At 36.5% G+C, this 15,989-nt stretch overlaps 1 protein-coding gene across 5 annotated transcripts in view; it reads left to right on the top strand.

Moving 5' to 3' along the window:
* Positions 1 to 15,989, top strand: part of mpp7a (membrane protein, palmitoylated 7a (MAGUK p55 subfamily member 7)) — a 371,884-nt gene that overhangs the window by 261,829 nt on the left and 94,066 nt on the right. For all 5 annotated transcript variants that reach the window (XM_039753886.1, XM_039753882.1, XM_039753883.1 and 2 more), the window contains exons 7-9: positions 10,198 to 10,279; positions 12,997 to 13,082; positions 13,455 to 13,529. In XM_039753886.1, the coding sequence (XP_039609820.1) occupies positions 10,198 to 10,279; positions 12,997 to 13,082; positions 13,455 to 13,529 (243 nt within the window). The remainder of the gene's footprint in view (positions 1 to 10,197; positions 10,280 to 12,996; positions 13,083 to 13,454; positions 13,530 to 15,989) is intronic.

The following is a 15,989-nucleotide window of genomic DNA, read 5'->3' on the forward strand; positions in this document are numbered from 1 at the left end:
ACATGGTGTAGTACAGTTTGCTAAAATAATTGTGGTAAAGCAGAATCATGGCACAAGTGAGGTTAGGTGCCTGGGCATAAAAAGTAGAGAAGAAGGTATATTTGTTTTATTGTGAAGGATTTTTGGGGACACATCATCTTAAAACAAACATCTTTTCAAATGCACAGATCCTTTACAATGTGTGCCCACAGTATGATGTTTATTTCTCTTGTCACTACTTTATTTTTCATTGTTTTGTCTTGGTAGAGTCCTGTTTGACTCTTTTGTACTCTTTTTTTGTGTAGACTTTATCAGAATACCTCAGATTGTATAAACTTACTACTGTTTGTAAAGTACTGTACTTTAGTACTTCTCCCCACCTTCCGTTCTACATCTATAACCTATGTCGGTTACATAAAGTAAAAAGACAGGCAGTAGTTAAGCTATACATGTTAATAATGTATTATTGATAATATCCTTAGGCCAGTAGGTTGTTGTGGTACAAAATGTCCTCTGATTCATAACCAATCTCAAATAGCCATACTTCAGACCAATGGGTACACACACTGCCTTTTCACGCCTGCCCTCAAGTAGTGGATGCCATTTGTTTAGCTGAAGCTTGCCAGCTTCCTGTGGGGGAATGTCTCCCAGAATGTCCTGCACAGAATCCCCTTGTCAAACCTGAGGCATCACTCCTCAATCCTGCCGTAAATTTCACATCCTGAGTCAGTCGTAAAGATTCGGTGTCGTTTGTCAGACATGAAAGTACACCAAGCCTAATGAAACACGAATATGACATTTGCTTTGTCTGACTTACAAATAAAGACATACAAAATATTTATCAACTTATATACAAAAGAACATTTGGAGATATACAGTACACAGTTGCAGTGTACTTGCACCCAGGATGACAGTCCACTACCTTACTGTCAGTAGTTCTTTCACACTTCACCCAGTTACAAGCGGTGTGCAATAATTTATCTACCCGAGTATGAAAGAAAGTAGCAAGTGTTTTGAAACAAGTCTGGGCTGCTGTGACATGTCTCAAGGTTACTCATTTTAAAGTTTTGGTACTTACTTTCACAGCTTTGCATGGACAAGCTCCTGAGTACCTAACCAGCCTGCTCCAACGCCATACAGCTTGCCGGACTCTAATATCTGGGCAACAGGGTCTTCTCGTTGACCCACGCACTCGGCTAAAAACCTGTGGGGATCGTGCCTTTTAGTCTGTGCCACCAAAACTATGGAATAGCCTGCCTTGTGGTCTGCACGGAGTCGAATCTGTTGATTCTTTTAAAAAACAACTAAAAACATTTCTTTTTAAGCAAGCTTTTAATCAGTGCTGAATAGTTCCAGTTTGTTTATTTATTGTTTTTATTGGTTTTGTTTATGTTTTTGTTTCAACTGTTTGTATTTGTTCTGTATTTGCTGTTCAGCGCTCTGTGACCTTTTGTCTGTGAAGGGCGCTATATAAATAAACTACTACTACTACTACTATTACTCCTACACAGTTGTGACTCAGTGCGAGTCTAACATTCCAAGAGGCAGGATATCAGGAGAGTCCTTGCGCGAATCAAGTAAGCACATGCTAAATTAGGAGCAAGGTTCAGTGATAAAATTTCTCACAAAAGAAGATAAAAAGCCAAAGGAGATCCACGAATGCATGATTGCAGTTTATGGTGAGTCTGCCCCATCATCCTACAAACTAAAAGTTTCGAGCAAGCAGTTTAAGTAGTAAGATGACCCTCACACTGGATGACCTGTGGAAGCAACTTCCACAAAAATGTGCAAGAAAGCCGATGATTTAATTTTGTCAGAGAGTCAAATTAAGGTTTCTTAAATAGCTGACAAAATGGGCATCTCGGCATGTACAGTTTGGAAAATAATTCATGAAAAGATGGATCCCAAGAATGCGGATGCCACGTCAGAAGTCCACGAGGCTCCAGTGCTGTCAGGAGAACTTGGAGATGCTCCATGAATACCAAGTGATTTTTTTTCATTGTTTGGGGATTAGCGATGAGACTTGGGTCTAACACAGAGATCCTGAGTCCAAAGTGGAGTCAATGCAGTGGAAGCACAAGTCATCTCCCACCCTAGAAAAGTTCAAGACAGAAAAATCAGCAGGCAAAGTCATAGCAACTGTCTTTTGGGTTATTGAAGGACTATTGCTTTTGGAATTCATGCCACACAAGACAACCACAACTGGGGAGAGTTATGCCAACACAATAATCGCTTTGTGGGAGTCAATCAAGGAGAAAGATGAGGAAAACTCACAGCAAGCATGCAGCTTCTTTAAGACAATGCACCGGTTCCGAGTGTGGGTTCCAGCAGCTGAACCATCCATCTCACAGTCCTGTCCTGGAGTTTTGAAGAAATCTCTCCGTGGATAGTGGTTTTCAAGTAACAAAGATGTCAAGGCAGCTGTGATGTCCTGGCTTGAAGTTCAAGCTTTTTCACACTGTTGGTCAAAATCTGGATGTAACTCAGAAACCTTGATGTTTAGACCAGTAAGGTATATTTAAACTAGCACTCAAACCCATATTGTATCTTGCTTTTTTAGCCTGTGTACTAACCTTAGCATTAGTTTTATTCACATTTTGTTTATATAATTGGTTTAATACCAATATGTGATCAGAACATATTTCATGTACATGTATTAGTTATAAACCTTGTGAATAAATGGGTAAAAGGTTTGTTATTTAACAGTTGCCAGTGGTTATACAGAGGTGGGCTTAAGTAGGTTTATAGTTGTGAGTACATAAGGCTCGGCAATTTGAGCACTTTTGAGATTGTACCTAAGTGCACTGTGCCATTGTGACATTCTTTTGACGTAATAAAGCTATTGTAATAATCATGACTTGCATGTCTTTTTCTGTATGAACAACTGTAAACCTACTTTTGCCCAACCCTGTACTGTATACTGTATGTTCAATTGGCCATTATACTGTGTGTGCCAGAATTTATTTTTAGTTTTGTTTAGTTTATGTGCTTAGCTTTTAATGTTGTATGCACTCTTCAGTTAAATCACACGCTGAGTAAACCATGATAGTGCAGTATAATGGGTTGTCTCCTTATTTCTTGGATTTGACCCTCTTTTCACTTTCTCTCTTTAGGCATAATTTTTTGGCAGTAATTACTGAATATTTTTAAGAAAACCTAAATAACAATGCACGAGAAGCTTATGTTTGTCATTCAGGGTTTATTTTTGTTTATTGGTAGATTGTTTTACTCGAGTATAAAGTAAAAAAGGTAGGAAGAAAAAAAAATAAATGAAAAACTTTCAATGTTGAATTAATAGTAAGAAAGCATTTGATTTTTTTTAAAGAAAGGCCCCGTACATCCCTTTTAGATTCCTTTTAGGTTATCTCAAGTAGTACAAGTTATGTTTCATATTAAAATAAATACAGCGTTTGAATAGTTCTTTATAATCCTATAATTGAGGAAACAAGTACCCTAAATTGTCCAGGAAATATTAGAAACGTGGCATGCAATTTTCCTTTAAAGATCAATGTTCTAAAACATTTTCTCTGTCATGTCTGGTACATTTTAATACAATTAAAGTCACCTTTGATAATTGTTTTAGTGGTATAGCCAGTGAAATACAGTATAGTAAAGACCATGAAACAGTTGTTGTTATTACATAGCAACGCAGTAAGGGGGGCATGTTAAAAAAACTACACTTTCCACGTACCTGCCCCCCCAAGAAGTGCACTAAGCTACTTTCTAGTTAATTAATCTTAAAAGAGAAAGTAATTTTAGACATCAGAGGATAATTCACTAATTTTCCTCATCGACTGATAAACTATACTAAAATGATTTCGTAAAGATTTAGTTTTGCAGTGTGCTTTTGGCGGCTTAGTTTTTGATAATTGTTTTAAAGTATGATATATTCTTGTAGAAGCTTTTTTGACCTCCACATTAGAATAATTAATAAACCATAAGGTCTTTTTGAAAAATGTTCTTGTTAATGTGTACCTCCTTTGGTGTACACTGATAAATGGTCTTATGCCTTGGAATGAATATGATATGTATTATCTAGACTTTATCTAATGCATCTATATCCTCCCTGTAGTTGCAGAGATTAGAACTACACACACAGCTGCAAATTTAGTTTAATGTGTGCATTGTATTGTATTAGGCCAGGGGTCCCCAACTCCCTGGCTACCCTGGCTGCATAGAAGGCCAAGCAGGACCCCAGCCCAGACTGGGCATTAGTCCACTGGTGCTCAAATCTACACTCATTTATTCTGGACCAATTTGCAGTTGCAAGACAAACTGTAGCATATGGGAGAAAAACAGGAATACTCTAAAGCAGGCAGTTCCCCAACTCCGGTCCTAGAGGGCACCAATGGCTACAGGTTTTCATTCTAATGCTTTTTTTTTAATTAGTTACCTGTTTCTGCTCTTAATTAACTTCTTTTGAATTAATTTTAATTGACTTGCTCTTGAAGACTCAGACCCATTAATTGTTTCTTTTTCCTTAATAAGAAGCCAAACAATATCCATCCATCCATTTTCTAACCCGCTGAACCCAAATACAGGGTCACAGGGGGTCTGCTGGAGCCAATCCCAGCCAACACAGGGTGCAAGGCAGGAACCAATCCTGGGCAGGGTGCCAACCCACCGCAGGACACACACAAACACACCCACACACCAAGCACATACTAGGGCCAATTTAGAATCGCCAATCCACCTAACCTGCATGTCTTTGGATTGTGGGAGGAAACCGGAGTGCCCGGAGGAAACCCACGCAGACACGGGGAGAACATGCAAACTCCACGCAAGGAGGACCCAGAAAGCGAACCCAGGTCTCCTAACTGCGAAGCAGCAGCGCTACCACTGCGCCACCGTGCCGCCCGCCAAACAATATCGAGATACAAAATGAACCAAAACATAACCAGCAAAACATAACCAACATTGTCGATCGTACAATATCTGAAAATAAAGAGAGATGAAGGTCTCAGGGATATTGATCTGCTCAGGTTCCAAATTTTAGCAATGCTCTCAGAAAAGAGAAAATCAACAATTTTGGGAAATGTCTGCTATTGCACAATGAGAGCTGAAACAAACCAAGTAATCAAAGAACGGGTTTAATTAGCAACAAGAATCAGCACCTAATTAAAAAACTGGTAGGGCTGAAATTGGTTGGAGTTGGAGGCCCTGACGTAGTTGGTCTTCTGTTGTCTCACTCACTTCACATTTCATTTCTGTTTGGGTGCCATTTAAGGAAAGCAATGAAGCAATTTAGAAGAATGATAAAGAAACTCAGGGGAACAAATCATAAAAAACAAGTAAATTAAAATGTATTCAAAAGAAGTTAATTAGCAGCACAAACAAGTCACTAATTAAGAAAAGGGTTAGAATGAAAACCTGTAGCCACTGGGGCCCCCCAGAACTGGAGTTGGGGATTTAAATGGAAGAATGATCCATTGGGTGCTGAAGTTTAGATGCAGCTCATCTCCAGACAACACAGTATTTTAAACAAACCCTGGACAACTTTAACTATTGATACAAAAAAAAAATATTCTTTTGACCACATGTTAAAAGCTATTTTAAAAGTCAGTAATATCGGCTACTACTGTCACTAGCATTTGGGTGAATTGAAAGGAAATATTTCTCTGTACTATGCCCATATGATAATTAATTTGAACCTCAATTGTATTCATTATTAACTACAAGTGTCATGTCCCAGTTGTCTGACTGTCATACAATCTTGAGAAAAAGAACCTCCATCCTTTGGAAAATTGGCCTCGAAAGCTTACATATTGTAATCTGTTCAGTTAGCCAATTAAAGCTTCCATTTTGCTTCACTTCTTTTCAGCATATGGAAGGCACGCTGAATTGGTTTTAAATTGGTTAACTGACTTTGCTATTTAAGAATTTTCTATTTGTTTATCAGTATGTTTGGGATGATTATCTTGTTGTAGGATAAAGAGTCATCCAATGAGTTTGGAGGCATTTACTGGAACTTGAGCAGATTAGATGTTTCTGTACACCTCAGAATTCACTGTGCATTCTAACATCTTCAACATCCAGTATCCATCCCGCTATATCCCAACTACAAGGTCTTGGGGGGTTTGCTGGAGACGATCCCAGCCAACACAGTGCGTAAGGCAGGAAACAAACCCCGGGCAGGGCGCCAGCCCACCACAAGTTCCATCAACAGTGAAGATTTAAGTGTGGTAGTACCTGTGGCAGCTGTATATGCCTAAGCTATAACACCCCTAGCACCACGTTTAACAGATGAGGTGGTCTGCTTTGAATCTTGGGTAGTTCCTTCTTGTCTCCACACTTTGCTCTTGCGGTCTCTCTGATGCAGGTTCATCTTTGTGTGTTCTGTTCCCAAGACCTTTCTCCAGAATTCTGTTGGCTCTTTTACGTTCTTTTTCAGAAACCGTAATCTGGCCATCCTGTTTTTGTGGTGGTCTGCATCTTGCAGTGTGGCCTCTGTGTTTCTGTTCATGAAGTCTTCTGCTGGTAATCGTCTCTGACACGTCCACATCTGCCTCCTGAAAGCTGTTTCTGATCTGTCAGATGGGCGTTTGGAGCGTTTTCCTTATTGTATTGACAACTCTTCTGTCATCAGCAGTGGAGGTGGTCTTGGCCTATCAGTCCCTTAGTGATTACTGAGCTCCCCTGTTTGTTTCTTCTTCCTACTGATATTTCAGAGTTGATTTAGCTCATCCCCAGGGTCTTACCAATGTCTGTAAAGGTTTTATTCCTGTTTTTCTGCCTCTTAATGGCTTCTTTAACTTTCGTTGGCCCATGTCTTGTCCTCATGTTAAACAAGGGCAACTATAGACTCCAGCCGGTAGAAGCAAGCTGAAGTATCTTATGAAGCAATGAAATGCACCTAACTTATCAAAAAAACACCTGTGACACCGGTTGTCCATAATGGTGCCCTGAAACTGGGAGGCCATGTAGGAAAAGTGTTGTCATTTCTACTTAACACTAAGTGTGCAATGTGCACTTTAATGATTTGTCCCAAACCTTATGATCTTTTTTTTTTTAATTTTAATTAATATACAGTACAGTTAACAAATTAACATTAACAAATAAACAAATCTTTTGAGTATAGTAGATCTTAGCGTTATTTTAGTCATACTTTAAAAATCACAATTTCATACTCCAGGAATTCATATTTTCAGTAAAATCAGGACTGTTTTAATGTAGTAACATTTTACTTACAGGGTCATAAAAATAAGACAAGGGAAACTATGAAAACCTGTTGAATGTATTTGTAGTTGTATTTGCTCTGTTTTCTCCCCTATGCTTAAATGTTTAAACTGAACTTTCCTGGCTCCAGTGAATACTCTTACCAATCCTCTCCACAGATAAGATATAATTTTGGCTATGTCAAAAAATATATATATAATTCAGAAGCATTTGTGTGTTAAACAGATAAGTCAGAAGCAAGGGAGTACATATGGAGATCATCAAGAAAGTAAACATTTTCATAATATTAGATTCTCCTTCACTAAATGATTCTTGAATTTAAGCTACAACATTCTTTACTGAATTACTGAAAATTCCCTTCTCTTTTAGCATTGGCTCAACTCACTAGTTTATCCTGAATATCTTTTTCATATTAACTATATTAAAATAGGAATTACAAGTGTTTTATATGGTTTTTCTGCTGTTTATACAATTTTGTTTACATTTTTTTTTCCATCACAACTATAACATTACCAAATATTTCATACTTCCATGTTTAATAACAATAAATAGCTTGGCTTCATTAGATCTTTACTGTATGGGTTAGCTAGAAATAATTTTCCAAAATGATTCTGTCTGTCTGTTTTTGAACTTCTATATTTACCTGATGCAGACACTGAGGTGCAAAGTGGGATGCCTTTTTTTTATAGAGACCTGGAGGCTGATGAGCAAGAGGAAAAAATACAAGCAAGGTCAGACAAGCGAGCTAATCCCTATTGAACAAAACCCTAGATAGAAAGGCTTAAGACAATCATAAATGTGTTAGAAAGCAAATTAGAGAGTTTTAAATACAGGGAGATTCACTTGAAAGGCCCCGAATATTCTGTTGTCACTCCCGTTAGGATGAAGCAAGCTGAACCAAAAGATACACTCTATACCTTGATGTATGTATAATGGATTGCATTACATGCGATGCTGGAAGTGGTTTCCATTTTCTGACAAACACATTTCGACGCGGTGCTCCATGTTCTTGAACCTATTAGCAAGCATCTGGAATGGGGGGGGGGTTAGCAATTTCACAACAACAACATTTATTTATATAGCACATTTTCATACAAAAAGTAGCTCAAAGTGCTTTACATAATGAAGAAAAGAAAAATAAAAGACAAAATAAGAAATTAAAATAAGACAACATTAGTTAACATAGAAAAGGAGTAAGGTCCGATGGCCAGGGTGGACAGAAAAAACAGAACGTGTTCAGAACAAATTCACGTTTGATGTTTTCCTTCAAATCTTCCACAGTGCGAGGCTTGTTCTGATAGACTTTTCCTTCGAGCAGACTCCAAAGGAAAGTGTCTAGTGGTGTCAGATCTGGCGACCATGGTTGCCAAAGCCCCTTTGAAATTACCCTGTTGCCAAATGGCAACTCAATTTCTGCCATGCTCCTTGCTGATGTGTGACATGTTGCTCCATCTTGGTGGAAGAAACCTTCCATTAACTCATGATCATCCAATTGATTTTGACATCGCTTAAGCGAAGTGGTGACCCGATAGGTTTGCACCATGAAGACGCGCTGCTCAGTACTGTACACCCCCATCCTGATGAGAAGTCGAGGGACTGAGTGAAGGGGTACGGGTGGTATACACTTAGAATTTGCAAAAGGAGGTTAAACATTGCAACGGCAGTCTGGCGCCTATCTCATCATTCCGACGCAGGGACATCCCGGCTTGGAAGCTCCATATACTGAGGAGCGCATTGCATGTTGTTTTGTTCAGATTGGGCCTCTTTTGAGTTCATTTCCCTGTATATTTATGAAGAGAGAAAGAGGAATGCAGGGAAATTATTAACTATCTTTCTATGTCTAGCTGTATAACCTTTACTTTCCATACATTCTTCCATCGATCACTTATTTAATAATGAGAGTTATAGAGGTTGATCTAGGCAGACATATTTGAACCCGCTTTATGCGTTTTAAAGAGTTTTGAGGCTGTTTTAATCTTTTTTTTTTTTGTTTGATGAGCTATCTTTTTGAATATCTTCTTTTGATTTTTTTTAAGGTTCACATAGAAAGCACCTGCTCTCTTATTTGTCTCTTTTTTTAACCTAATGCCAGCAACAGAGATAATGAACATTTGAGACTGCTGCTGCTGCTAATCAAACTGATGTACATGACTCTCTGAACATGGATGTTTTTTTCCTGATTCCCTTCCTTTGTTAGTAAAGCCACCTCTGCACAGTAATTCAGAAGGATTTAATTGCATGTCTCCAAATAGTTTAACAGTTCATACTTTTTTTTTTTTTCTTTTACATTGTCTTTTATTCTAAACCTTAGTGTAGGCATTCAGCAATAACTATTTTTCAAAAGAAGTTCATAGATCATTTTTCACATTTCATCTGTGTGGTTTTCCACACAAAAGTTTCAAGCCCGGCTTCACTTTCTTGAGCAAAATTCACAAATTCCGTAGTGTATTCTATAGAAGAGGAAATACATTTTATGATTGTTTAGTCGGCTTTGCTTTGCTTTAGGGTTTACTGCCAATATTAAAAATCCATTTATATGAGGAAGACAATGAGTGTTGTATGAAACGCAATAGCCACATTTGTTATTCACATGCACTCAAGTGCATACTTTGATTTACCTGTTATAATTTAAATAAAATCGGAAAGTGCCTCTAACCAATTGAAACTGTTCATACTGTAACATAAATATTATCTGTAAGGAAAGTCTAATTTTTACATTTTAGTATTGATGATAGGCAACAATTGATCCAGTTTCACCATCAATTACTGCATCCTTCAGTTTAGCTTAATCTTTGATGGTGTCCATCCTTTTTGTTTTCCTTCCCACTATTTGAGTTTTAAACCATCCATACCTTCTTCTAATAGTTGAGTACAGTAGCTTAACATTATCTTGAATCTGAGCGAGTCCAGCATGCTGTTTAGTCTAAAACTGACTTCTCTGTCTGTCTTTTATATGCTTGGTGTGTTATTTTCTCTACATTTACAAGATGAAAGGCAATTGAACTTTGTACAAGTCATTTTTCTTCATATTGTTTTCTTTAGGGAGCAACGATAAAGAGAGATGAGCAGACTGGAGCCATTGTTGTTGCTAGAATAATGAGAGGAGGAGCTGCTGATAGAAGTGGTAATTACTGTATATATAATGTGGGTATATGTGTTTTTCATCCTGATGAAGGCTCAACAGACTAATAAGTGTGTTTCTAATGTCACTCATAATTGACATTCGCCTATCATTTTCACTCGTATGTCTATTACAGTTTCTTTCCCACTGCCTAGTTAGAACTGCAGCAACTGATTTCTTCCACTGCAGTCGTGGCATAGCCTTTTAGTTGTGGGTTGCATTAAGCCTTGTGAATACTCTTTCAGTTTCTTCTCTTTTTTTCTGTCTTCCGTCAAGTAAGTCTCGCCTCATTCCAGTGTCCGTCACCTAAGCAAACCTGACCAGCAGGCATTGTAAGGAGAATGCCCGTCAGCCAAAAATAGCTGAAATCTCTTTACAGTACAAAACTAAGCCAGAACAAAATATCTAAACTTGCATGAATTTAATTCTGCTAGATTTACCCTTCCCATATGCAGCTGAAATCTTTCAATAACGTAATGTGAAGCTTGTTTTTATAATCCTCACTAAATCCACAGAATATTTAAAAAAGCTAAATTTCATTGATGGTGTATATACTAATTTATAAATACATCCTCTAGTATCTACTGCTAAAACATGTTGCATTTTGATTTTTATAGTGACATAAGGGAATGTCTTCATATCTCTTAATCATATTGTGAATGTATTTCTTATTTTGGTTTTGTTTGAAAACAAAACATTACAACAAACTCAAAAACAAAAAAAACTGTGTATACGTCTCCAATCATAGAAATAAAAAGGAGAGCAATATGAACAGAGAGTGTCATCTAAAATAGTTCTTTATATATGGAATTCAGCAAGCAAAGTATGTGCATGAATTTATAAGTTGGCGCAAAAACATTTTGATATTTAATGTAGGGAATAAAATCTTAAAATAAGTCAAAACTGTAAATCTTTATTCTCAAAAGGTGAGTCACATTATATTTAGTATTATTTTTTTCAGCCTTTACTTTCTCAACTGCTTTTTATAATGAACGTCCTCCTACAGTGAGTATATAGTACAGTCATTTTATGTTTATTTCTTTTCATCCATATACTGCAGGTGTAGGAGGAGAAATTTAACTTTAGAGTTTACAACAAGTTTACATGTTTTGGGCAACCCTCCATACTCTTTGACCACTTCAGGAATAATTCCTGTTCATATGTGTGTATGTACAGTATGTGAACACAATAATTCAAAAAACAAATCATTCAATTCAGCTAATACATGGATTGACAGAAAGAACAAACTTTATTTGTCCCCAGGGAGATATTTGGCAATAGTACGCTTATTAGCATTGTAATATTTTAGAAGCCTATTGAAGCTTGATTTACATCACTCCAGTAGATTTTTGTCTCTCTGGAAATAATAAATAAGTGCATGTACTGTCGATAAATCTGGAAATATAGAGTATTATGACAGGGTCAGCGTCTGAACTTGGAGCTTTCAATGGGTTTATACTTAGGCACCATAGTGCTAGGGTGTTGTACCGTGTTAGCCATGATGAGTGTAGTGAGAAGTCAGGCAAAATGACACCTTTTATTGGCTACTAAATTTAGTTGACTTCTTTTACTTGACTTCTCACTACTTAGGCACCATGAAACACAACTTTGACACTTTGAGAATAATATTGGTATGTGTGTCAGGTTGTGAGACAATGCACTTGATATGTCAAAAACTAAAAAGTCAATCCAGATACAGTTTGGCTGGTATATGTGAAGCATATTGATTTCGAGGGAAATTGCTCCAGTGCATTTTTTGTTTTACATTTCTTTGAGAAATAATGATGTGGTGTTTTTTGCATACACTGGCCTGTGATGTTTTACTGCTAGAATGACATCATTGTTTATGGAAGGTAACGTTTCAGACGCATCATAGTTTTAATTGATGGTATAGGCTAATTAGATGACTTTTTAATTTAATAAGACAGCGGTGGAATCTCAACATGTATATGAGAGTAAGCAATCTGTTTTATTGATAGATTTTCACAACCACTGTGCTTTCACAATGGTTTTGAAACATTCTTAATGGTAATAATAAATAGATGGGTAGAAAGATAGATATGAAAGGCACTATATGATAGATAGATATGAAAGGCAGTATATGGTAGATAGATAGATAGATAGATAGATAGATATGAAAGGCACTATTAAATAGATAGACAGATAGATGTGAAAGGCTGTATATGGTAGATAGATACAAGGTGGTCCAAATCTAATTATGCAGATCCAGATCGTCTGGATGACTTTGACTTATGCGGGGACGATTCTAGTTCGGTGCGAAGACGATTCTTCATGTCTTCAGTTCACACACTTCTCGATGATCCGGGATTTTTTGGGTGATTTTCTGTGTAATACACTTAATAAGTTATAACATAATGAAAATTGCATAATTAAATCTGGACCACCCTATAGATAATAAAGACACTATATGGTAGATAGCTAGAAAGATAGATAGATATGAATGGCACTATATGGTAGATAGATAGATATGAAAGGCACTATATGGTAGATAAATAGATATGAAAGGCACTATATGATAGATATATAGTGCCTTCCACCGATCTGTCTATCTGATGGACAGATAGATAGATGAGGAAAAACACTTAATTTAGTATCGTACAAATCTGTAAATAAGATTATTAGAAAAAATTCTTGCTCGGAAGACTGTCAGTCAGTGTTAGTAGCAAATGTTCAGACCATTGCTGTACTTTATTTTACAGGTCTTATCCATGTTGGTGATGAATTGAGAGAAGTTAATGGGGTTTCTGTTGAAGATAAGAAGCCTGAGGAAATAATTCATATTTTGGTAACCACATGTTGTCAAATTTTGTACATTCTGAATTGCTTATTATCGCATTTATTTTTTTCTCGTCCACCAGCACGATTTTAACCAGAAGATACAAGGTTAATTTTTCAAAATTTTGACATTGTTTCCTATATATTCTTTTAGAAATATCAATTTTTAATGTAAGATAACATTTTAATTTGTGTTTCAATAAAAACATTTACCCAATTAAGTATTCTTCTGCTTCTAATATTAAGTGCACTATACATCACATGCTGGTTAGTTTTTCCATTTGTTTCCCCTAAAGATAACATTAAATTCATTACCAAACTATAATTGCCATCGGTCTTGTGTAATTAATCTCATTCCTGTATCATTTTTCTCTTTTATTAGGCGCAGTCACAAGGAGCAATAACGTTTAAAATAATACCAGGCCTTAAAGAGGAAACGCCATCGAAGGAGCCTAAAGTATGTTCTGTCAGGAAAGTTATTACTTTATCACAGTGGCAGAATTGCACATTGAGAGATGAAATTTTTTGTTTAGTTTCTGCCATTTCCTGCTTAAAAGTTCGCTGAAGTGTCATAAAGCTGTTGAGATTTTTCTGTAATGTTATAAAAACTTCAGTTTCAAAACAACACATTTGTCGCAAGAAAATTTTGTGAGATTTATGAACACGACTGAAACAGTTAAACAGTGAGAGTAAATATGCAGTCCATGTTTTTCTTTACTGTGGTGGTCTGTAATGTTTTAATTAGTTTAACAGGAAGGAGGAAAACTGTCATGCTAGTGTACAATGAAGCATAACCTTTGCCTACATTTGTCAAACTGTGTATGGTAAATGCCTCCCTCTTATTCCACTGATCAGGAGTTATTATTTATTTAATATATAATATTTTTTGTTCTTTTTTATATATTTCGGTATAAACAAATCCAAATCATATTATGTGATATCATCTACTGTTAAATTCTGCTCCGTACTTGTAATATTTTATTTTTATACTGTATTGAGGATGACTTGTGATCTGTTCTGTGTATTGTATTGACCCCCTTCTTTTTGACACCCACTGCACGCCCACCCTACCTAGAAAGGGGTCTCTTTTTGAACTGCCTTTCCCAAGTTTTCTTCCATTTTTTCCCTACGAGGGGTTTTTTGGGAGTTTTTCTTTGTCTTCTTAGAGAGTCAAGGCTGAGGGGCTTTCAAGAGGCAGGGCCTGTTAGGGACCATTGTGGCACTTTGTGTGATATTGGGCCATACAAAAATAAATTGTATTGTATACATGATTGTTATGGAACATGTATAAAGAAAAATGAAATAATCAGATTTTTTTTCTTGTTATCCAGTTGTAGACAGCAAATATGCTTCATGTTCAGGGTCAATAATCTCTTAGGTAGCAATGTCAGTTAGTGTTCTTCTTCCCAGACATCAGGTATGTAATAAATTGTTCAGTCCAATATAAAATTACCCTGAGCTGATACATAACCGCATTAACTGATACAAAGTAAAAGCACATTTGCTATTGTAAGCAGAGTTGCTTTCACCTAAGCCACACAGAGAGATGCCAGTCACTCTCTTAGTATGTAACTGAATTGTCAATGCATGTCTTGATTGTCCTGTGAAAATAAAATGGTTATTATACATGGACAACACTCCACCATGAGATTAGACACAGGGCTAATAGTCCTACCATTTCCAAGTGACTATTAGGAGTAAACGGGTGGTGAAAATCAAAATGATGAATTGTTTTCAGCACAGCATTTGTACCTCAGGCATCTGATCTATTGTATTTGTTTCAGAAAGACATTTGTATTAAGCTTTGCAGTAGGCGCATGTTATGTGTAATTGTGGCTGCAGCCTTCTGATCTATTAATATAAACTTATTCTAGAATGTTTTATTCAGTAATTTAACAAAAGTTCTGTGTTCATTGAGTGTGTGAGCATAGACATGAGCTTTCAGAAGACACACTCTATCTCAATGCTGTGATTTTGCTTTTTCTTTTAATAGTTTAGTCAAGTGACTATAAACAATCTCTTTGAGAACATATTAAAGATAGCATAACCCAAAATTACAAAGATGCTGGACCATACCCTTTTCAGACTGTGTTGTCAATCATGTAGACTTCAGCCAAAGCTTTGCATAGAAATATAGACAGGTTAAGTCTTTGGCTACTGGTGACAAATATATTCATTTATATCAGATGCACACTAAGCTATTTAGCCTTGAATGTTTGCATTTTTCTTCATTTACTATTTCATTGGAGAGTGTTTGGTGGAGAAGTTCAATGATGCTGTTTTACTCACTAATTAATCTGATTCATTATTTTTGTCCCTAGAAGTTAAGGGTGTTGTCATCCGAAGAAATCTATTAAATACTTAATCTCACATTTAGTAAAAAAAAAATAATAATAATAATACACACAAGTGAAATTCTGCTTTATTTAATTGTTGCAGAGAATATTATAACTAATAGATAACTTCCTTTTGGTGTAACTGTTCCACCATAATTAAAGGAGAAGTGTCTGTGTATCTGTCCGGCTGTTGTCTGTTATCTAATAGAAGATGCATCACAAACATTAGCACTGCTTTTACAAATCCTGTACCAAATGGCATGTAACAGAGACATAGCGTAGATGCTGCACTGCACTGCAAACGTAAACGCTGAATACAGAGAGTTACTGCCAGATGGACAGAAATGCTTATTCACCTTAATTAAAGGACAAGTGTCTGTGTACCCATCTGAGTGCCATGTCTCTGTCATTCCAACAGATGGCACATCACAAATATTTATAGTAATAAATGCAATGTATTTTACTTGCATTCCAAAATAGTTGGTGCAACAACATTTATTTATGTAGCACATTTTCATACAATGATCTAGCTCAAAGTGCTTTACAAGATAACAAAGAGAAAGTTGCAAGAAAAGACAAGC

The sequence above is a fragment of the Polypterus senegalus genome, chromosome 5 (assembly GCF_016835505.1).
Source record: "Polypterus senegalus isolate Bchr_013 chromosome 5, ASM1683550v1, whole genome shotgun sequence".
Taxonomy (NCBI): domain Eukaryota; kingdom Metazoa; phylum Chordata; class Cladistia; order Polypteriformes; family Polypteridae; genus Polypterus; species Polypterus senegalus.